Source organism: Haematobia irritans, chromosome 2 (genome assembly GCF_050003625.1).
Source record: "Haematobia irritans isolate KBUSLIRL chromosome 2, ASM5000362v1, whole genome shotgun sequence".
NCBI lineage: Eukaryota > Metazoa > Arthropoda > Insecta > Diptera > Muscidae > Haematobia > Haematobia irritans.
Window position 1 is genome coordinate 143,868,843 of NC_134398.1, and position 24,737 is coordinate 143,893,579.

Sequence of the window (24,737 nt, forward strand, 5' to 3'; positions counted from 1 at the left end):
ATACAAATGTTTTCCAGCGGTGGATTATACCCCTCTCAGTAATAAGTTATCCTGTTCGCCTTGTATACAAAGGGACATGGGTTCAGTCCCAGTTTGGATAGAACACCAAAAAAATTTTCAACTGTGGATTGTCCCCTCTTAATTACACTCTCTACGTGCTGTGAAATGGCGTTCGATCTCGGCTATAAAAAGGAGGTCCTTAGACATTGAGCTAAACACAACTTGTGGTATCACAATGGACAGAATAGTCTAAATAAGACTAAAATATAAATCAGTTTTTGACAACATCAAAACTGAATGATTTATTTAACTTCCACATATGTGGATAGACCACGTGCGCATGAACAGCAACACCAAAGTTGTTTTTGTTTTGTTAAAAACCTCTCTTAGTAAATATCCCGAAGCTTCTGGCAGGAAGAATGTGGGAAAAATAGGGAGATGATCTTAACTGTTTACAGGGTATTTGAGTGTCCCCTTACTATGCAGTATCTTTCTGGAATTCGAGAGGGACATTTTGGGATGTTTTTCAAACACGGAGAACCTGCTAACATCGCCAATCTAAAAATATCGACACGATGAAGCTTCCTTGAATTGAATGACATAAGAAGAATGTTTTCAATTTTCAATATTTATTTGGTATTCAGCGATGTAACCACATCGTTTGGGTTAACATTTTCATGCGGTTGTGGGGTTTCTTCCTAGATTCCAGCTTCTGGAATTTGTATTAGAAAAGGGAAAATTAAGGAAATATTGCTTAAGAGAACATAACCAAGGGACAGAAAACACTCATTGGTAGGAGAAAATCACAAAGGGGAGAATGTCTAAAGGAAACTGGAATAACATGCTGTCTCTACAACATAACCTAACTTTTCCTAAGGAGGGGGTCCAATAATTGGTTGTCACTTGATCTACACTATAAAAATATAAAATAACGAAAAACTGATAATGCTAAGTTCAACTCTAGTAAAATCGAAATGTGCCATATTTATTCTTTACTTTTATGCCATTCGAAGACGTTAGAAAATTATTGAAAAAAAAAAACAATATAAAATAAAAGTAGTCCAACTATTTTGCCACCATGGATGCCATTGAATATACTGGCGACAAGGATCGTCCTCTGGTTGAATATCAATCAATATCCTCCACATGTTCACACATGAAAGATTTGGAAAGACCAGAGCGTTTGCATGAATGGCTGCAACCTCATGAAATTGAAATGCTTCACCAAAGATTTGTGGAGAAGAAGAAACTAAACTATGATCAATTACGTGAGGAGTTGGCCGATCTTGATATTCATTTCAATGACTTGGAATATAATCGGCTATTTTTAAAAATCAATCAAAATCGAGATTTCAAATGTGATTGGAATGAATTCGTATCGTATCTGATATTTGGATTCCAGGAAGATGATCCTGCCGGCCAAAAGGAGTCCTTAGTTTTGCCAATTTCGTCGCCGCCTATTGTAAAAAAATCTGAGCATAGATCGGCTGTATGTTGTCTAAGTTTAATGAAAAATGAATCCGATTTCATAGTTGATGATGAAGTTCAAGATAGAGGGGAGGTCGAGGAGCAGGACCATGAAAATAAGGATGACATAGAGGAGATAGATGAAGGAACTGAAGAACTAAAACGTAAATTGGCAGATTTAGCAGTGATTGATACTCCTGATAACACTGGGGTATGGATAACTGCAAGTAAAGAGGGTCAAATAAGATTTTGGTCACCACATTTGGAGCCTTTACGTAGTGGCATGTCGGAGAGCAGTAAGTAAATAAAATAAAAACCACACAAAAATATCAACAAATTATTCTTTTTGTTTTTTTTTCGAGTAGTGCATTTAAAAATGTCCACATGGATTTTAGCCATTCAAGCATTATCGGATGTTAGCATTGTTTGCACTGCTTCCACTGAGAGAGAATTACGTTTCCATGAGACAGTAGCTTCTACATTCACTTTGCGCATTGTTATACGTAGTATGCCATATGCTGTTTGTTGTATGTCCTATAGCTTTTATCCCAATGGCAGGACTAATTCCCGTTTGATTATGGGAGATTATGGTGGTAATGTTCGTATATTGGAATTTAATCCCCATTTGAGAGGGCCATTTCAATCAAAACCTGGAGCTGCCTTGGTTGAGGTATTCTGGAGTGATATGCTTAAGGTTAGTTTAGTTGTGTTACACACACTTGATATTGCCAAAAAAAAATGTATAATTCTTTGTTCCAGGGCAAATTACCTTTGTTCATGGTCCATGAGTATCCAAATATCCATTCTGAACTTATACAAGACACGTTTTATTCATTTCGTTTGAATTCTCTATTTTGTGCGGCGGAATATCGAAACACTAGAAAATATCGGGGCCTTTGTCCTGGCTTAATTTTGGCTAATGGGGATGATAGAACAATATTCCGTATACCCCTGGTAGGTAAAGAAGGCACATGACAATATATCATAGTGCTATCTATACGTGTTCCTAGTCGTGACACATCTGTATGTTTTCCAAATTAGAGTTGATTTTCTGAGTTGTAGTAGCCCTTAGGATATATACTGGAAAAGTCCAGATTGAGGTAGGTGTCAGGTCTATTGGTTTCGCTGAATACACTTCAGATATTCAACTCGAATTGCCGGGTTTAGAAGAGGGTTTCCCCCCAGTACAAAGCTAAACTAATACGAAGAGATCGCCTTCCGCATGGCTGCTGTGTGGCCTCCAATTCCGCTTTTATTCCCTCATCATTATCAACGCCTACAAGGTGACTAATTGATTGTCCCTTCTAAAATTGACCCCTCTTTCAGAGGGTATCATCCTGGAAATGACATGGGTGGTTTATCTCGAGTAGTTCGTCTGATGCTGGTGGATGAAGAGGTCGCAGTGTTGTCTAACAGGAAGTATTTTACGCCCATGCTCTTCCGGTGTCTGATCGACATCCAGAGACAATCCGCAGGACAATATTCTGCACCGTCTAGAGGTTCCCCCATTGGGTCTTGCTTATACTGTGAGACCAAACGAGAGGCCATTTTGTCTTACAGTCTCTTTCCGCCGATAGAGTCATTGTTTCAATCCCAACACCAAAAACTTTTTCAGCGTTGGATTATCCCCACTCAGTAATGCTGACACCGCAATGTGAAACGCCGTTCGGGCTCGACTATACAAATGAGATTCATGTCATTGAGCTATACATAGAAAAGGACAGCACTCATTACTAAGGGAGAAGTTCATCACTTGTGGTGTCACAATGAACCGAATAGTTTAATTGAACCTAAAATACTGGCTACCAGTAACGTGCCAGCTATTTCCTATAGAATCTTATTCCTACTTCCAAGAACCTTGGGGTTCTTGCACATGGGAATTTTCTGGCCAAGAATGTGAATATTTAGTTCCTGATTCATCTATGTTATTTAGTCCACCATTTGGAAAAGTTGTCGATTTCGGGGCAGAAAGTTTCAGAATTCTTCCGGCAAAGAAGTTCCTATGTGCGGGGAGGTATTCACCAATCTTCACCACAAGCTTCTTGACACCTTTATAATAATATCGCTCAAGAGGGTGGTATGGCTTACCGTATCCAAAGCTTTAGACAAATCGAATGTTGCGAGAAACGAACGTTTATGCGGAGTCTAACAATTCAATCCCTCTGCAATCTTGTTTTGTGGTAGCCTTTTGAGCATTTGAGAACTGTGTTCCGGCAACCATTTCCTTACTCTTTTGTGAGTATGCTTGGATTTACCGTCTTTTTGAAAAATAACTTGAACCTCAAAGTAGGCGCAAACCTCCACAAACTCAGGCAAATTTGATTGCACAATGTCAAGGTTGTTTCCTTTTTTCATGATTCCTAAACAACGACCAAGTGTGTCACCATCCCTTTACCATGTAGCTTCCCCGTCCATGTTTTATGGTTTGTGTGATGTGGTGCTTTTGGAGACTTTGTCATTACCAGTAATGTTCGGAGGTCATTACCAGTAATGTTCTATTGCATCAGATTAAAAACAGTTTAGTTTTGTTTCATCTGACCATTTAACTTATTTCCAGTCATCAACGACCCAATCTTTGTGGGACTTACTAAACATTTTCTATTCAATAAAGAATGCAAAAAGTGAAAAGATGCACAGGGGTTTGCTCCCCACTGTAGGTCAGTAAAATAGCGTTCAGAATGTTTGGAACGGGGGTAAGTAGAATAATCGCCCGATTCGAGTCTCCAAGGTGTGCCTGTTTCCCTCATTTCAGAAACGAAAAAAATTCTCTATTTTCCACATAAACCAGATATCAAGGGTTCTAAAGCAAACATTGGAGATTTTGGCACAATGAAGGTGTTAGTACCATTTTCTCCAATGGACTTCAACACCCTCGTAGATAAACTATGCACGAATTGCGGTCAGACTCTTTGCAGTTCTGACACGGGCAGCGGGCCGGGTGTGTAGTATTCATACTTCTTGAGTCCCCTGCATTGCAAGTGCACCTAGTGCGACACTCGATGAACATTACAAGAGCTACTTCCGCTCGTGACTGGTCACGAACAGACTGACCATATATTAGGGATGCCAGATTTTGAAGAGGCAAAAAGAGCACATTCAGCTTATAAAAAGAGCACATACGAAAAGAATAGAGCACACTTTTTCAAATAAAAGAAAAACATTTAATTCCAATTTATTGAAATATAATTCATTTAAACATAGCAAAAAGTTCATGCCATAAACATAAAATAACCCACTTTCAACTCAAGCTAATTTTCTTACAATACTTTGTATGTCATTTTTTGGTGTTTTTGTGAAAAACGTTATTGAAGAAGTTTGTTTACATTTAGAACAGAATACAAAGTGAAGAAGCAACATCTTATACGACTCAGTTATATAAAGTAAAACACTATTTAATTAGAAAATAACGGCTAGGAAAATCTATTAGTGCGACATTTACGTATTTTCAGTTTACTTTTACCATTTATTGAATCGCGTTTGATTAATATGTGTTGTGATGCAAAAAAAGAGCACTTTTGCGTGCTCTTTTGGCCTGTCTTGTTTTAAGAGCACATTTTGTAAAAAAGAGTACATGTGCTCTTTAAAAGAGCACGTCTGGCATCCCTACCATATGTACTTCACTTAGGCTTGACAGCTGGCAAGGATTCGCCTGGATTGTCCCGGAATGTCGTCTCCAGGAAGTTTCCCGAATCTTTCACAAAATTTGTCAAAAAATCCCGAAATTTGAAATTAAATCGCTTTCAAAAATATTTTTGGTTTTGGATTTTCATACTTTTTAAATGTCTCTCAGATTTTTACATTCAATCTCATAACTAGCAGAAACAAATCAAATGACGATCAATGTCTTTCGAATTATCAGCTGTCACTTGTGCTGTAAATGTAGAAAAGTATACGCACATATTTAATTTTATTTCAAATTCACGTTTTTCTGTGAAATGTTCTTTTACAAATTATAATTATCAGTTCACAAAATAAAATTCCCTGCCAACATTTCAAAATCGATTTTATCCTTATCACTGCCATACACTCTTTAGTGACACTAAAGGGTGATACGGTCAAAATTTGGTCAAGGGAAAACGCGTGTAAATCGGTGAAATCGTTTATTTAAAAAATCAAATTAAATTTCTTTTTCAAGTTCAATTAGTATAAAATTCAGGAAAAATATTCAGTTAGGCTTTCGCTTTTCCAAATCCGAATTGCCGGGCCTCACGCTTGACACCTGCCATCAGATTTTGTACAGCCACCTTGTCCACCTTCTTCGCCGCAGAAAGCCAGTTTGCCTTGAACTGCTGCTCGTCCTTAGCAGTTTTTTGGTCTTCTTTAGGTTCCGCTTGACAATAGCCCAGTATTTCTCAATTAGGCGGAGCTCTGGCGTGTTGGGAGGGTTCTTGTCCTTGGGAACCACCTGCACGTTGTTGGCGGTGTACCACTCCATGGCCTTTTTACCGTAATGGCAAGATGCCACATCCGGTCAAAACAGTATGGAACAACCGTGTTTCTTCAGGAAAGGCAGCAGACGTTTATTCAAACACTCTTTCACGTAAATTTCTTGGTTGACAGTCCCGGAAGCTATGAAAATGCTGCTTTTCAAGCCACAGGTACAGATGGCTTGCCAAACCAGATATTTATGTGCGAACTTTGACAGTTTTATGTGCTTGAAAATATCTGCTACCTTTCCCCTTCCTTTTGCCGCATAAAACTCCTGTCCCGGAGCTGATTGTAGTCGGCTTTGACGAAGGTTTCGTCGTCCATTACCACGCAGTCAAACTTCGTCAGCATCGTCGTGTACAGCCTCCGGGATCGCGCTTTGGCCGTCGTATTTTCTTTATCATCGCGATTTGGAGTATGTAGTGACCTTCTTGTAAGTCGATAGTCCGGCTCGTTTTTTGGCTCGATGCACGGTTGTAGACGATACACCCAGTTTATTTGTGGCATCTCGGAGAGAGAGGTTAGGGTTTCGCTTGAAACTACCGGCAACTCTCTTTGTCGTCTCAGCGGCTTCCGGTTTTCGATTTCCCCCCGATCCAGACTTCCTGGCTGTCGACAAACGTTCCCCAAACACTTTAATTACATTTGTAACGGTTGATTTGGATTTGAACTTTTAGCGATTTTGCCAGCTTTGCGTGCGAGTAGCTCGGATTTTCGCGATGCGCGAGCAAAATTTTGATACGCTGCTCTTCTTGCTTGGACGACATTTTGACAACTGAAGAGTGAATTCCAAAATCAAAATAGGAGCAACATTCTACACACACACACCTTCAAAATGAGGGGTGTTCAGGTTTTTTAAATGCAAAATTGAAAGAAATACGTCAAGTTTATATTGACCAAATTTTGACCGTATCACCCTTTATAACGATCGCCAACTGTGATGCGAAATATACCCAAATTCATGTCCATGGCGATACCCAAATTCCTAGTATCGAAAGGCACTACGAAAGAAACAGCGAATGCCACCTTAGATCTAAATTTGGTTTGCCATAACCGAAAGTGATTGCCAGTAAATACGAGTTTAGGCTTCCGACTTTCAAGAGATAACTTGATATAGAATCATCGCAGCCATCTTGGGAGAAAGTTTTAGAGGCTCTAATGCGCTTTACAGACTATCAGTTATTCCGGACGACAGTGCTCGTGTCGAACATATCCCACATATTGTGCACATTATAAGTTAAGTCCGAAGGCATAATCGATACTGCTGCATGTTTATGGGATCGATAGCACATTTACCGATTATTTAGTCATCGCCGACAAGTCGTATCGATCCGACACACTGCAGGATTCTTTACAAACACCGACATTCCGTTCGGAATAACTGATATTTAGGAATTTCAAAGCCTGCAGGCAATAACGACTACGACATGGGGTTTACGCAAATTTACCAAAAGAAATACCAAGTGATACAATATGGGCTTGTCCCGACAAATCCCGAAATGAACGGCGCAATGTCCCGGATTTCGGCAACATCATCTGGCAGCTTTATCTTCGCTTGTGCTGAATTGCTCTCAATGTCGTTGGCTCTAAGGATGAGGATTCTTAGCAGGTTGTCAGGGAAACTCTGCCAATGAAGGATAAAGGGATTGAATTGGGAGAGGGTAACATTTTTCATTGGCAGGCAGCATAATGTTTAAGTCTGTAGTCATAGCCGATAGCCTTTTAAATCACATATTATTCCAGAGGTCTACTACAAAACGATATCGAACCTATTGCTTTGCATTTTGCGATCTATTTATCCTATGGATGCCAGCTACAGACAAGAACTGACTACAGACAAGAGTACAGTGTCATGGCATTAAAATACAATTAATTTTTCTTCTCAAGGGTGTTACCACTTTCTGTGTGGATGAAAAGAATAACATTGTTGTTACGGGTGGACCAGATTCAATTGTTCGTGTATGGGATGTCTATATTCCAAGTAAACCATCCGGAGTTTTGACTGGCCATAATGGTGGTATTGTAAAGGTTTTTGTCCAACCGGATGAAAAGAAAGTCTACAGGTAAGTATACTTGGGACTACCGATGAGAGTAGGTATAGCATTTACCGGAGAGAGTGGAATAGACGATGGCTATATGTAGGCTAATAAATGTCGGAGACATTGCTCGGTTGTAGGAAACTCCATTGATTCTCCACGGCTTGCAAATCTTGTTTTTTAATTCCACAAACGTTACTCCTTCATTATGCACTTTACAGACTATCAGTTATTCCGGACGACAGTGCTCGTGTCGAACATATCCCATATGTTCATTATAAGTTAAGTCCGAAGCCATAATCGATACAGCTGCATGTTTATGAGATCGATAACACATTTACCGATTATTTAGTAATCGCCGACAAGTCGTACCGATCCGACACACTGTAAGATTCTTTACAAACACCGACATACCGTCCGGAATAACTGATAGTCTGTAAAGCGCATTACGAAAATGTAGTTCAAGGCGCAACGCGTTTTCCCACGTGTACGGACGTAGTTGAAGCATAAGTTGTGTGAGCAGATTGCGTTCTCAACCTTTCTAGTTTCAGTATGACCAATTGAATTCCGTCGTACTCATCGATGAGTAACATCTCTGATTCTATGAAGAACAGGATTTATACGGTGAATTCCATCAATCTCGGCTGGGATGGGAAGTTGACTGGTATAAAATAAATATCATAATTAATGGTAGCCATTTAAACTTACCACTAGGATATGTTGTTGCTTTGCCACGAGTTAATTTTTTTACCTAGCGGTCGCGGTATTCCGTCGCGGATTTTGTCTTCCCAAAAGAAATGCACGTAAACAAGTGTTCGCCTATCGCTATGGTTATATTTACACACTAAGATGTATTTCAGACACATACATTTTGTAGGAACAATGCGTTAGATGGATCCATGGGAAACTTGAATCCCCATTTCAACCTAACGTAAAACTATGTTTATATCACAATCTGGTAAAAAAGAAAATTTGAAACTCTTGCCGACAGGGGTTCTCTCCGATTACTACCCATTCTCACCGGGGAATAAGAACATGTATTTCCATGTAAAGGGTGATACGATCAAAATTTGGTCAATATAAACTTGACGTATTTCTTTCAATTTTGCATTTAAAAAACCTGAACACCCCTCATTTTGAAGGTGTGTGTGTATAGAATGTTGCTTCTATTTTGATTTTGGAATTCACTCTTCAGTTGTCAAAATGCCGTCCAAGCAAGAAGAGCAGCGTATCAAAATTTTGCTCGCGCATCGCGAAAATCCGAGCTACTCGCACGCAAAGCTGGCAAAATCGCTAAAAGTTGCCAAATCAACCGTTACAAATGTAATTAAAGTGTTTGGGGAACGTTTGTTGACAGCCAGGAAGTCTGGATCGGGGGAAATCGAAAACCGGAAGCCGCTGAGACGACAAAGAGAGTTGCCGGTAGTTTCAAGCGAAACCCTAACCTCTCTCTCCGAGATGCCGCAAATAAGCTGGGTGTATCGTCTACAACCGTGCATCGAGCCAAAAAACGAGCCGGACTATCGACTTACAAGAAGGTAGTGACTCCAAATCGCGATGATAAACAAAATACGACAGCCAAAGCGCGATCCCGGAGGCTGTACACGACGATGCTGACGAAGTTTGACTGCGTGGTAATGGACGACGAAACCTACGTCAAAGCCGACTACAAGCAGCTTCCGGGACAGGAGTTTTATACGGCAAAAGGAAGGGGAAAGGTAGCAGATATTTTCCAGCACATAAAACTGTCAAAGTTCGCAAAGAAATATCTGGTTTGGCAAGACATCTGTACCTGTGGCTTGAAAAGCAGCATTTTCATAGCTTCAGGGACTGTCAACCAAGAAATTTACGTGAAAGAGTGTTTGAATAAACGTCTGCTGCCTTTCCTGAAGAAACACGGTTGTTCCGTACTGTTTTGGCCGGATTTGGCATCTTGCCATTACGGTAAAAAGGCCATGGAGTGGTACGCCGCCAACAGCGTGCAGGTGGTTCCCAAGGACAAGAACCCTCCCAACACGCCAGAGCTCCGCCCAATTGAGAAATACTGGGCTATTGTCAAGCGGAACCTAAAGAAGACCAAAAAAACTGCTAAGGACGAGCAGCATTTCAAGGCAAACTGGCTTTCTGCGGCGAAGAAGGTGGACAAGGTGGCTGTACAAAATCTGATGGCAGGTGTCAAACGTGAGGCCCGGCAATTCGGATTTGGAAAAGCGAAAGCCTAACTGAATATTTTTCCTGAATTTTATACTAATTGAACATGAAAAAGAAATTTAAATTGATTTTTTAAATAAACGATGTCACCGATTTACACGCGTTTTCCCTTGACCAAATTTTGACCGTATCACCCTTTATGTAGAAACCATAGTCCTAATATTGGAAAGTTGCTAATATTTAAGATGATATCCGTTCTACTCTGCAGCATTGACTATCAGAAAATCATAAAAGTTTGGGATCTGAGCGAATATATTTTACTACAAACATTTGGCGATTTGAATCGTATAATACCAGGCGAAACTGATTTGGTATATTGCTATCATTCACATATGAGGACACTTCTGATTGGAGGACGTCAATTGGTCATGATTAAATGTAATCCTCGAGTACGAGTCGATCTCACCGATGGCAATACCCATGCTGCTCCAGTTTCTGTAGTTCTGTACAACCGACTATTTCGCAATGTGGTAACTTGTGGACTCGATAGCTATATAATTGTTTGGGATCCATGGACGGGTCGTCGAAAGCTCATCATGAAGAATTGTCACACCAAACAATTGTATGGAGAGCATATTGATATTGAAATAACAGCAGCGTGTTTTGATCCCTTGGAACAATTTCTCTTGACGGGAGCCCGAGATGGTTCATTGAAGATATGGAATTATAATAATGCAGTGTGTGTACGTAATATGAGTATAAAGGCGGAACATGAGGTTACATCGGTAATTTGGGTGGTGGAAAGGTAAAGGAGATTTAGAATGCTCTAATGCAAGCAATAATTTGCTTCCTTTATTCAAGGATCCTTGCTGTTGGTTGGGACCAACAAGTCACTGAATTCAATGATGTTGAAGGTCGAGAATATGGTAGTCCCAAGAAATGGCCCATGTTTCATACGGACGATGTTACCTGTGCCGATGTAAAATTGGGTGAAGGTGTTGTTACTGCATCCTATTCGGGTGAATTGATCTTTTGGAAATTGGAGACAGGTCAACCATATCGTCGCTATAATGTAGCAACTCCAGAAGCATTTATTGAACTTAAACTGAATCAGCATGCTACCAATGAAGATGATGAGGATCAGCTGGATAAGGAAGTTCGCCGATCTTCTAATATCAATGTAGACCAATTTGTGCGTAAATCTATGTCCCAACATATTGGGGAAATGGCCAAGCAGCAATTAAGAAGAAAAGAAAAACCCCAACTGAAGGTCAACATAAACGATGACGATGGAGAAGGAGAGGAACACCTACGCAAGCGTATGGAAACATTGCCAATGTCTGTACAATCTGTTCTATATTTGCAAACTCGACCCATGACTAAGGAGCATGGTGAGTTTCCATGTATGCATAATATCGTTTTTGCTTTTTTGCATTTATTGATTTCCACAGGAAGTGTTCTGGTATCACTTGAAACGGGAATTATACAAGTCTATTCGCATCATTATCGTGGTGGATTTTTAAAACAATTCAATGCCATCCACAAAACTGGAGATTGTGTTTTGGCGATGTCAACGGATCGTAAGAATCGTTATCTATTCACGGGAACTGCCTTTGGTTATATCAAGATTTGGTACATAGAAAATTTGTGGTACGTATAAAATCAACCAAATAGGCCAGTACCATTATTAAATGTAATATAGATTGTTGCATTTTGGGTTCAACACGTAAGAACTGATCCTAGTGATTCCAAAATTAGGGAACAGAATCGATTGAAAAAACGTACTTAATGTCTAGAGCAACAGAATCATTGTATCTTATGTTCAAGTACAGGTAAGTTGGAGACCACCGCCGAAAACTCTAAGAAGGGTGGGTTCCCGAGAGAATCTCGATGCTGAGTTTAGTACTTGATGAGACTCATCAATTTGTCTTTGCACCTGATGCCTTGAAGGTTGATGGAGGGATTTTTCTGCTGAAGCTTGGAAAAACAATAGTAAAAGGTTGACTGATAAGTCCCCGGTCTAACAAAAAAAAACAATTTTTTTTTGTCAAAATTCGTTTTTATTATTCAACATAGTTCCCTTCAAGAGAGATACAACGATTATAACGACCTTCCAATTTTTTGATACCATTTTGGTAGTGCTCCTTCGGTTTTGCCTCAAAATAGGCCTCAGTTTCGGCGATCACCTCTTCATTGCAGCCAAATTTTTTCCCTGCGAGCATCCTTTTGAGGTCTGAGAACAAGAAAAAGTCGGTGGGGGCCAGATCTGGAGAATACGGTGGGTGGGGAAGCAATTCGAAGCCCAATCCATGCTCATCCCAAAACACAGAGGCCATTACTTTGCCAGCGGACTTTTGAGTCTTTCCACGCTTCGGAGACGGTTCACCGGTCGCTGTCCACTCAGCCGACTGTCGATTGGACTCAGGAGTGTAGTGATGGAGCCATGTTTCATCCATTGTCACATATCGACGGTAAAACTCGGGTGTATTACGAGTTAACTTGCAGCTGTTAACACCGCTCAGAATCATCAACACGTTGTTGTTTTTGGTCAAATGTGAGCTCGCGCGGCACCCATTTTGCACAGAGCTTCCGCATATCCAAATATTGATGAATGATATGACCAACACGTTCCTTTGATATCTTTAAGGCCTCTGCTATCTCGATCAACTTCATTTTACGGTCATTCAAAATCATTTTGAGGATTTTTTTTTGATGTTTTCGTCGGTAACCGTCCTCCGTCCTCCACGCTTGAATTTTATTATTGTTTATTTCCCTGGGGCAGAGTCCGGAAACTCATTATAATAGACAAGTTTTTGCTTCCACCATATTTTTTCCCTTCAGAAAACAGTATTTTATCAAAACACGAAATTCCTTTTTTTCCATTTTTTTCACAATAACAAAAGTTGCTTCACAAAAAACGCTCTATCTCACAAACTAATTGACTTCCAGACGTCAAATTTTGACACGAATCATTTGAAGGTTGGTACTATATAAAAAATATGCATTTAATACTAGCGACGCCATCTATGTGTCAGACCAGAGACATATCAGCCAACCTGTTATCTATCGACCGATAAATCATAAATACACTTTTCCGAAGTTGCCTTAAAATTGGTTCAGATTAAAATGTTTCCCATATTTTTAGTTAGTGCATATGTTTGTAACACCCAGAAGGAGACGAGATAGACACATGGTGTCTTTGGCAATAATGCTCAGGGTGGGTCCCCAGCAGCCAGAGTTTTATACCGATTTGCTTGAAATTTTGTACAAACATAACACTTAGGCGTATAGTCAAGTGTGCAAAATTTGATTGAAATCGGTTCAGATTTAGGTATAGCTCCCATATATATCTTTCGCCCGATATGGACTTATATGGCCCCAGAAGCCAGATTTTTGGCCGAATTTGGTTGAAATTTTGCACTAGGAGTAAAATTAGTAGTATAGTCAAGTGTGCAAAATTTGATTGAAATCGGTTCAGATTTAGATATAGCTCCCATATATATCTTTCGCCCGATATGAACTAATATGGTCCTAAAAGCCAGAGTTTTGGCCCAATTTGGTTTAAATTTTGCACAGGGAGTAAATTTAGCATTGTAGCTATGCGTGCCAAATTCGGTTGAAATCTATTCAGATTTAGATATAGCTCCCATATATATCTTTCGCCCGATATGCACTTATATGGACCCAGAAGCCAGAGTTTTATCCCGATTAGCTTGAAATTTTGCACAAGGAGTACAATTGGTAGTATAGTTATGTGTGCCAAATTTGATTGAAATCGGTTCAGATTTAGATATAGCTCCCATATATATGTTTTTCTGATTTCGACAAAAATGGTCAAAATACCAACATTTTCCTTGTAAGATCGCCACTGCTTAGTCGAAAAGTTGTAAAAATTACTCTAATTTTCCTAAACTTCTAATACATATATATCGAGCGATAAATCATAAATAAACTTTTGCGAAGTTTCCTTAAAATTGCTTCAGATTTAAATGTTTTCCATATTTTTTTTACTAAAATTGTGTTCCACCCTAGTGCATTAGCCGACTTAAATTTTGAGTCTATAGATTTTGTTGAAGTCTATCAAATTCTGTCCAGATCGAGTGATATTTAAATGTAACGCAACGCATTTGACGGATCTGATATGGTATCGAATATTTAGATCTACAAAGTGGTGCAGGGTATAATATAGTCGGCCCCGCCCGACTTTAGACTTTCCTTACTTGTTTTTTTACTAACATAGTGTACCATCCCAGGGCATTAACCGACTTAAATTTTAAGTCTATAGATTATAAATTTTGTTCAGATGGAGTCAGATTTAAATGTATGTATTTGGGACAAAAACCTTTATATATAACACCCAACACATTTGACGGATTTGATATAGTATCGAAAATGTGAATTTACAACGTGGTGCAGGGGATAATATAGTCGGTCCCGTCCGACTTTAGACTTTCCTTACTTGTTAATCTTAATTTGCTTCAAACATCAAATTCATGTTAAATTCTTAATTCATCGGATTTTTAATTGTAAACTACATTAAACGACCTATCCAGCTTGGACGAATGGATCAATTAGTGGTCTAGGCCCCCATTCAAGTTTCTTAGAGCTCTGTTATCCGAAGAGTTAGCTGCAGTATAGGTCTGTGAGTACATGTCTCGTCTGTTCTGCAGCCCAGCTTGGTGGCGGTTGAGATCATCACGTGAATACTGAATTGTCGCGGTTTTGACCTCTTTCAATATCCTGAAGGTGGACTCTTTGAACGGCCTAGGCCATTGAAACAGTAAACCATCATACGAAGCTCTCAGCGTCGAGCCCCTATGTTCATAGCCAAAAACTTACCACGAAAACCAAGGGAGTGAAACCTCTCACACCTCTCTCTCTCCGTAGTGTTGCGAACTGATCGTAAAGCTTGACATTTTTAGGTTATACACACTTAAAACTATTTGTGTGGTTGACATCAACTTGAAAGATTTATCTCGACCAATAAAATGAAAATAAACCGTGAACATTTCCGATTATTTTTATACAACTGCCCGATATGTCAGGCTCACTTAGACTATTCAGTCCATTGTCATGAATTTCTCTCTTGTCAATGAGTGCTGCCCGATTCGCTTTGACAAGGGACCTCCTTCTTATAGCCAAGTCCGAACGACGTTTCACATTACGGTGAAACCACTTAGAAAAGCCTTGACATATTCACTGAGGGTTGATTCCACGACCCTATGTATGCAAGATGGGCCTGCTAACCATTGCACCACGGTGGCTCCGACGTGGCTTAACACAACAACAGTGCATCGATTATCTTAAATCAATTTTTTTGGGTGAATCTCCATCAAGGATCAGTGTGTACCGATGGTACGGTGAATTCAATCGAGGTGGTAGTTTACTCCAAGACGAATTTCGTGAAGGTCGTTTAAAATCGGTTGTGGTTCCGGAAACCATTTGATACTGTGCACCAACTGATATTGAAAAATCGTCATGTGACCTATTGTTAGATTGAGACAACCTTAAGTATTATTGGGATCAGCATACATTCAATAATGCATGAACATTTGACCTTCAAAAAAATTTGTTCGCGTTAGATCCCACATAATTTGTCCATCGCTCAAACAACACCCTTTTCGATTGGCCGAAAGAAATACTCCAAAAATACGATCACGGTGCTTTGAAACATGTCGATGACATCGCATGAGCCCTAAAGTAAACAGCTGTCGACTATTTGACCGAAGCGGTTGATGCGTTCCGAATGCATATTTTGAAGAAACCTCAATCAGAGTGACAAAAGTGCTTCTATAATAGGTTCAAAAGCATGTGTATAAATCTTAATGGGGAATAGTTTGAAAAACAACAAAGCGGTTTTCGATGATTTATTTGTTTGTTCTCTAATTCTGAAATATAAAAGACAATCCTTTTAGTATGATTTTCTCTTCAGGGAATTTATGAACTTAAATACTGCTCCGAAACTATTGAACAGATGTTAGTTATGTCTCTGGTGATGGTACTATTGCTTATCCGGGCATCTACATCTCGAACAACACAATCAGTTCCACTCACAACGAGGAAACTGGTCATCTTTGATCACCACATTTTGATGGAGTTTGATATTGTCCTTTGGAGATTGCCATTTGTATCATTTCTGGATTCGTTATTACATCCACGAGCGAACTCATGCTGCTGCGATTTCAGAGTTTCCCATCTATTAGAATACGAAAAATTCACATTGTGACTTAGTATTTAATACTAATCCCAGTTTCACTCCACTCTAATGTTTCTAGTTTATGATAGTAAATAATTTGACAGTAATCGGCGTATTCTTTGGTGGGTGGGTGTTCCTGTCACGACATATGAAGATAAATGTTAACAAACTAATATAGAATTGCACAAAAAAAAACTTATTAAAATTATATTTGCATGTTCATTATGGATTGTGGGATACAAAAAATTGGCAATTTGCTGTGTTTTTCATACGAGGATGAGAAAAGAGGAAAAGGAAAATCAAGGAAATTTAAATACATATGATAAAATATATATTTATGCCAATATTTGTTGGAACATTAGTTTTCAACCTTACCTCTTACCGCTTTTATGGCTAATAAAAAATTAAGTGATAAAGTTCCAGAATTTTTGTAGTAGACATCAATACCTAACTTCTGAATTTAGTTGGGAATCATCATCATATTAATCTAATGGCGACTGCGTTTCTGTGAAAAGGTGTTGTCCAAATTTTACACCGCTTGTTCACTTTTTACCATCCACCCAAAGAATAGTGTTAATCTAAAATTACACATGTGGACAGAAAAATACGTATTTTTTTTAACGAGTACATGGTTTTTATATTTTATGATTTTTATTGAATATTAAATAAAGCAAATTCAAGAAATTCGTCGAATTTTATGTGTACAATAAAATAGGTGTATATGAAAAAAAAAACAAGGCCGTAAGTTCGGCCAGACCGAATCTTATGTACCCTCCACCATGGATTGCATAGAAACTTCTACGAAAGACAGTCATCCACAATCGAATTAATTGGGTTGTGGTATATTAAAACTTCTTAACATCGTTTTCTAAATTGTCAGTTAGTCCATACGTAACTATAGACCGATATGGACCTAGTTAGGCATGGTTGTTAACGGCCATATACTAGCACAATATACCAAATTTCAACTGACTCGGATGAAATTTGCGCCTTCAAGAGGCTCCAAAACCAAATCTCGGTATCGGTTTATATGAGGGCTATATATGATTATGGACTGATATGGACCACTTTTGGCATGGCTGTTAAATATCATATACTACCACCACGTACCAAATTTCAACCAGATCGGATGATTTTTGCTTCTCCAAAAGGCACCGGAGGTCAAATCTGGGGATCGGTTTATATGGCGGCTATATATAATTATGGACTGATATGTTATGTTGGTTGTTGGATACTATATACTAACATCACGTACCAAATTTCAACCGAATCGGATAAATTTTGCTCTTCCAAGGGGCTCCGGAGGTCAAATCTGGGGATCGGTTTATATGTGGGCTATATATAATTATGGACCGATTTCGACCAATTTTCGTATGGGTGTTTGAGGCCATATATTAACACCACGTACCAAACTTCAACTGAATCAGATGAATTTTGGTCTTCCAAGAGGCTCCGGAGGTCAAATCTGGTGATCGGTTTATATGGGGGCTATATATAATTATGGACCGATTTCGACCAATTTTTGCGTGGGTGTTCGAGGCCATATATTAACACCATGTACTAAATTTCAGCCGGATAGGATGAAATTTGCTTCTTTTAGAGGCTCCGCAAGCCAAATCGGGGGATCGGTTTATATGGGGGCTATATATAATTATTGACCGGGGTGGTGCAATTGTTGCATAGTTGTTAGAGACCATATACTTACACCATGTACCAAATTTCAGCCGGATCGGATGAAATTTGCTTCTCTTAGAGGCTCTGCAAGCCAAATCGGGGGATCGGTTTATATGGGGGCTATATATAATTATGGACCGATGTGGACCAATTTTTGCATGGTAGTTAGAGATCAGATGCTGACACCATGTACCAAATTTCAGCTGGATCGGATGAAATTCGCTTCTCTTAGAGTCCCCGCAAGCCAAATTTGGGGGTCCGTTTATATGGGGGCTATACGTAAAAGTGGACCGATATGGCCCAGTTGCAATACCATTCGACCTACATCAATAACAACTACTTGTGCCAAGTTTCGTTCGGAAGTTAGCGTGATTTCAACAGACGGACGGACATGCTCAGATAGACTTAGAATTTCACCACGACCCAGAATATATATACTTTATGGGGTCTTAGAGCAATATTTCGATGTGTTACAAACGGAATGACAAAGTTATGGTGGAGGGTATAAAAACATAAAAATAATATAAGAATTTGTGCATAAAAGTTAGTGTTTGCAATAAGAAATCAAACCAGATCGTTAATATCCTGTATATTCACCGGGATTTTTTAAGGCAAGCTCCAATTTTCTTAGGCATGGATGAAATTAACTTATGGCAAATCTCTACCTGTATATTATACCATACTTTTTGCATATTTTCCCACAATTGTTTTTGTAGCTGTAGGGAAGCTAAGAGAGTTGTCTCTTGTGTTCAACCCAAAGGCTTTCAATGGGATTGAGGTCGGTGGGCTTACTTGGTCACTCAACAACGTTCGAATTATGCTCCCCAAAATCATGCACTCACCAACATTGATGAGTGTTTTGGGTCGTTATCCTGCTGAAATCTCCAAACAAGTGGCATATTTTCCTCGACGTATGGTACACGGACGAAAAAGACTTTTTTTCATTTGTTTGGGGGAAAAAATATATTTTTGGAACTCAAATTTTTTAACACATTATTTTTAAGTGCAAGCATATAATGTTCATAAACTAGCATAACATGTTTGGGACATATATGTTAATACGTTAGAACATATTATGTTTGGGACACAACATTTTTGTAAATATAATAAGTTTGGATGCAAACATATATTAATTTCGAAATAGCCTATAAACATATATGTGTTTAGAAAGAGATACCTAGAGAGTATGCTGCAAATAAATGAATGGAAGAAACCAATTGGCGCCCTAAAAATATATACGAGTATACACAAAGAAAATTTCATTAAAATTTTTTCTACCAGTGTATGTTTATAGGCTATTTACAAACATGTTATGCTAGTTTATGAACATTATATGCTTGCACTTAAAAATATTGTGTTAAAATATTTGAGTTCCAAACATATAATTTTTACACCCAGACATATGAAAAACAGTCTTTTTCGTCCGTGTGCCTATTAAAAATCTAGTCATATTCTATGTCCATGAAGAGGTGTACTGAACATGTTGTGTATCGATCCATGTTTTTGGTATAACCGCCTTATAGACCGATCTTCTGATTTGACTTCTTGAGCGTCTAGAGACCCAAATTTTTATCCGATTTGACTGAAATTCAAAACGTAAAGGTATTTTACGTCCACAAACAGTTGTAGCGAATATGATGTGTATCGGTCCACGTTTTGGTATAGCCCCCATATAGACCGATTTCCAGATTTGACTTATGGTACTTTAGGTCAATAATGAAATGTGTCGAATATGGTGTATACCGGTCCCGCCTTTGATATAGCTCCCGTATAAACCGATCCTCCGATTTGGGTCTTGAGCGCCTATATAAAGGGTGATACGGTCAAAATTTGGTCAAGGGAAAACGCGTGTAAATCGGTGAAATCGTTTATTTAAAAAATCAAATTAAATTTCTTTTTCAAGTTCAATTAGAATAAAATTCAGGAAAATATTCAGTTAGGCTTTCGCTTTTCTAAATCCGAATTGCCGGGCCTCACGCTTGACACCTGTCATCAGATTTTGTACAGCCACCTTCTTCGCCGCAGAAAGCCAGTTTGCCTTGAACTGCTGCTCGTCCTTAGCAGTTTTTTTGGTCTTCTGTAGGTTCCGCTTGACAATAGCCCAGTATTTCTCAATTGGGCGGAGCTCTGGCGTGTTGGGAGGGTTCTTGTCCTTGGGAACCACCTGCACGTTGTTGGCGGCGTACCACTCCATGGCCCTTTTACCGTAATGGCAAGATGCCAAATCCGGCCAAAACAGTACGGAACAACCGTGTTTCTTCAGGAAAGGCAGCAGACATTTATTCAAACACTCTTTCACGTAAATTTCTTGGTTGACAGTCCCGGAAGCTATGAAAATGCTGCTTTTCTAGCCACAGGTACAGATGGCTTGCCAAACCAGATATTTCTTTGCGAACTTTGACAGTTTTATGTGCTTGAAAATATCTGCTACCTTTCCCCTTCCTTTTGCCGCATAAAACTCCTGTCCCGGAAGCTGCTTGTAGTCGGCTTTGACGTAGAATTCGTCGTCCATTACCACGCAGTCAAACTTCGTCAGCATCGTCGTGTACAGCCTCCGGGATCGCGCTTTGGCCGTCGTATTTTGTTTATCATCGCGATTTGGAGTCACTACCTTCTTGTAAGTCGATAGTCCGGCTGGTTTTTTGGCTCGATGCACGGTTGTAGACGATACATCCAGCTTATTTGCGGCATCTCGGAGAGAGAGGTTGGGGTTTCGCTTGAAACTACCGGCAACTCTCTTTGTCGTCTCAGCGGCTTCCGGTTTTCGATTTCCCCCCGATCCAGACTTCCTGGCTGTCGACAAACTTTCCCCAAACACTTTAATTACATTTGTAACGGTTGATTTGGCAACTTTTAGCGATTTTGCCAGCTTTGCGTGCGAGTAGCTCGGATTTTCGCGATGCGCGAGCAAAATTTTGATACGCTGCTCTTCTTGCTTGGACGGCATTTTGACAACTGAAGAGTGAATTCCAAAATCAAACTAGGGGCAACATTCTACACACACACACCTTCAAAATGAGGGGTGTTCAGTTTTTTAAATGCAAAATTGAAAGAAATACGTCAAGATTATATTGACCAAATTTTGACCGTATCACCCTTTACCGGAACGTTCATGCGATTTGCCTGAAATTAGAAATCTGGAAATTCTTTAGGCCCACAAAGAGGTGTACCGAATATGGTTCATGTTTTTATATAGACCCCACATAGGCCGACCACGGTCTATATTTTGATGTGACATCCGTATTTATATTTCAAATGATATGGAACTCGTTATTCTATCGGATTTTCGAGCACATTTTGACGATACATTTATGATTCCTTTAAAACTCAAACAAAACTGGTTCCTATAAATCCAGAATCTGCTGTAGCCTCCATATGTAGAATCTGTATATGTAACATCGGGAGATTACCATTTGAACTCAACCGCTCGGGAGAATATCATCATCAATGTCATCAACTCCACTTGAAATTCCAGCTACGTTGATGAGTTTTTAAAGGAAACTATTGTATTTGATCACAATGGACTGAATAGTCTAAGTGAGCCTGAATCTTAGTCGGGCTGCCACTTTAACCTATGGTGGTGGGTATTTAAGATCAGCCGGGCCGAACATAATGACTTGTTTTATCTAATATAGACTCCAAGGCTTAAGAAATCATGCCATCGGCAACTTTTACAACAACATAAGTAATTCGATTGCGGTTGACAGTATTTAGTACAACATTGTACGTAATCCATAAGATTCAGCCTGGCCGAACTTTCGGCCATTTGTATTTCTTTCATTTAAGGTGAGTTTCTTCGGTTTTTTCACCAAAACACTAAATTAAAAGTACAAATATATGTATTTATGAAGACGATTATATTGTGATCAAGTCTTGCCAAATAATGGATGGAAAAGATCCAAGAAATTGGTTGCAAATAATCTTATATTTCTAAATCTATTAATTAAAAAAAGTAACCGTGAAAACAAGCTGGTTTTTAGCTTGAAAACTGAACATAGTACTCAGCTTTAGGTTAGGATTCCGCTCAGTCCGTTGTTACTACACGCTCACAAAAAATCGCTTCTGTAACATATACTCCCAAACATATTTTGCTTCAAGCATATACATTTTTGGGTATTGCCCAAACATTTATATGTTTGATCTCTTCCAATATATAATATGTTTGAAAGCATATTGGTGTAAACAATATATGTTTGGGTAGTCTAAGTTCCAAACATTTTGTATTTCATCCAAATTCAATAATGTTGTCTTCCAAAAAACAATATGTTATTATGTGAACATATAATATGTTTGGAAGCATTTTGCACCCAAAAATATTATATGCTTAAAAAAATTCTCCCAAACAATATTGTGCTCAAAATTTTATTTATTTATTTATATATTTACAATCATAATGAATTATGAAAATAAACAGGTAATATAGGTGCTAACAACATAGGTTTTCGACCTGAATGCTCAAAATTTTGTTTCTGCCCAATTGTATATTGCCCGACATCTTTCTCACTTCCACGAGATTTTTTAGTTCTCAGCACCTTTTTCTGTAATACAAACATTGTAGAAGAAATTATTCAAATTTTTTTTTATTTTAATTTTACCTTTTGCCGGACGGGGATTCGAACAGCGGACCACACAGTTCGTAAGGATCAAAGAAGTAGCTGATCAATTGCCCAAGGAAAAATAAAATGTTAATTTTGTAATAACAAGCAACAACCACCAACTTAATTCAATATCGCTCCCTGTTAAATAGCGCTCCAAACTACTAAACACATATATGTTTATAGGCTATTTCTAAATTAATATATGTTTGCATCCAAGCATATTATATTTACAAACATTTTATGTCCCAAACATAATATGTTCTAACATATTAACATATATGTCCCAAACATGTTATGCTAGTTTATGAACATTATATGCTTGCACTCAAAAATATTGTGTTTAAAAATTTGTGTTCCAAACATATAATGTTTATAGCCAAACATATGAAAAACAGTCTTTTTCATCCGTGTATATGTGGTGAAATTCTGTGTAATTAATCAGTGTTGCCCGATATGCCCGATGTTGCATAATCGTACTTACATACAATTTTGACCGAACACCAAGAGGTTTCCAGTGGTGGATTGTCCCTTCTCACTAATGCGGCTGACATTTCAAAGTGTTTCAAAGTTTCTCTAAATGGTTTCACCGCAATTTAAAACGTTTTTCCGACTCGGCTATAAGAAGGAGGTCTCTTGTCATTGATCTGAACATAGAATCGGGCAGCACTCATCGATAAGAGAGAAGTTCACCACTTGCGGTATCATAATGGACTGAAGTATCTAAGTGAGGCTATAACAAACGGTTACCTAACCTAACTTTAGCTCAGTCGTAAGGCCTCTGTCCCTTACTTCATTACCTATCCTCGACAAATACTACAGCAACTATACGGAAAGAAAATGTTGTTACCATTGGGTTTCTTTGCGGAAATAAGGCCATTAGGAAACCAGTTGTGTCAATTTATCCAAACTTTGACTAACAAACATGTAACAACAACAACATGTCCTACAAAAAAGGAAGAGACTGACAAATTTAATGACATATTTATGAATTTTAGTTGGTTAAGTTTCTTGGTTTTTCCTACACCACCCACTAGTGCCTATAATCACTCCTTCTGCACATTGCTAAACCTGTTGACTACAAAATTTCCCACCCATAGCGTACCAGAAATGGAAAAGGTAAAAGTGAACATGCCATTACTGCGGTTACAATTCATATTTTTACGGAATGATAAATTTCTAACAAGAGCTAAGAGAGCAGTACGCCATCAGACAGAGCCATTGTTAGTCAGTTCATATAAAGGACATTTGAAAGCCATCAATTCGATTGCCTATATAAATCAGGTGAAAATTTTAATAACGTAAGTCTTTGTATACAAAAAATAACTTTGTGGAGATTAGCGAGAGATGGTCATCTAAATATTTCAGAGGAAGCCACGATTGCTCTTGTCGCCTATGGTCTTTGGGTGGTCGTTATCTGGGTACTTTGGGTACTCCTTTACCTTGGGCAAAACTGTCTCCTTTTGAACCAATCGAAGAGGATATTGGAAAATACCGTATGCCTCCTGACATACAAAAAGTGGCTAGTGCAACTACTATGAAGGTAAACATTTGAGAAATTGCTTTCGAAAATATCTCCCTAACCTCCATCGCCATGTTATGTAGGTTATCACTGGAACTCAATTGGAGAATTTCACCATGACCTATAATCGCAAATCAACTGAAGATCTCAAGAATGAAGTAATGGAAGAAGATGATACTTTACGTTTATATGGCAAACCTTTACGTGATCCCATATTAGGAAAACATTTCCAGTTGCCAGGACGTAGTGCAGCTGAACAACGCATCGATTTAGATGTAACCGCATCGTATATACCCGTCTTCACCCATCTTAAGATACATGAAGCAGGTGAATTGAATAGACCTTCAACACCACCGGTCATACGGCGTGTGGCCAATGAAAGCTATATGGATTTTTATGAACCTGCACATGGTGGCGCTGGTGGTGGTGATGGAGTCCAAGAAAAGTCTGAAGATCCTTTATTTAAATCTAATAGGCGAAGTACTGCTAAGGGCTCGGTAGTCTTTAGTGGAAACACTGAGCAGCAGAATAAAGGGTTCCAAGAGATGAAGTGAAGAGAATGTTTAAAATTCGATTGGATTTTTAATGCATATTTTTAATCTTCTTTAAAAAACAGTGTTTTCGATCTCAGCTTAAAACCATGCATTGACTAAACTACAACAGAGGAA

The 24,737-nt window shown here is 38.8% G+C and overlaps 1 protein-coding gene across 1 annotated transcript; it reads left to right on the forward strand.

Moving 5' to 3' along the window:
- Positions 1 to 1,022: 1,022 nt before the first annotated feature.
- LOC142226422 (WD repeat-containing protein on Y chromosome-like) lies at positions 1,023 to 24,638 on the forward strand. Its single transcript, XM_075296439.1, has 10 exons — positions 1,023 to 1,763; positions 1,833 to 2,161; positions 2,227 to 2,421; positions 7,783 to 7,958; positions 10,351 to 10,887; positions 10,944 to 11,473; positions 11,534 to 11,732; positions 23,648 to 23,848; positions 23,916 to 24,090; positions 24,153 to 24,638. Exons 1-10 carry the CDS (start codon positions 1,079 to 1,081, stop codon positions 24,621 to 24,623), a joined length of 3,498 nt encoding a protein of 1,165 aa, XP_075152554.1. The 5' UTR covers positions 1,023 to 1,078; the 3' UTR covers positions 24,624 to 24,638.
- The last annotated feature ends 99 nt before the right edge of the window (positions 24,639 to 24,737 follow it).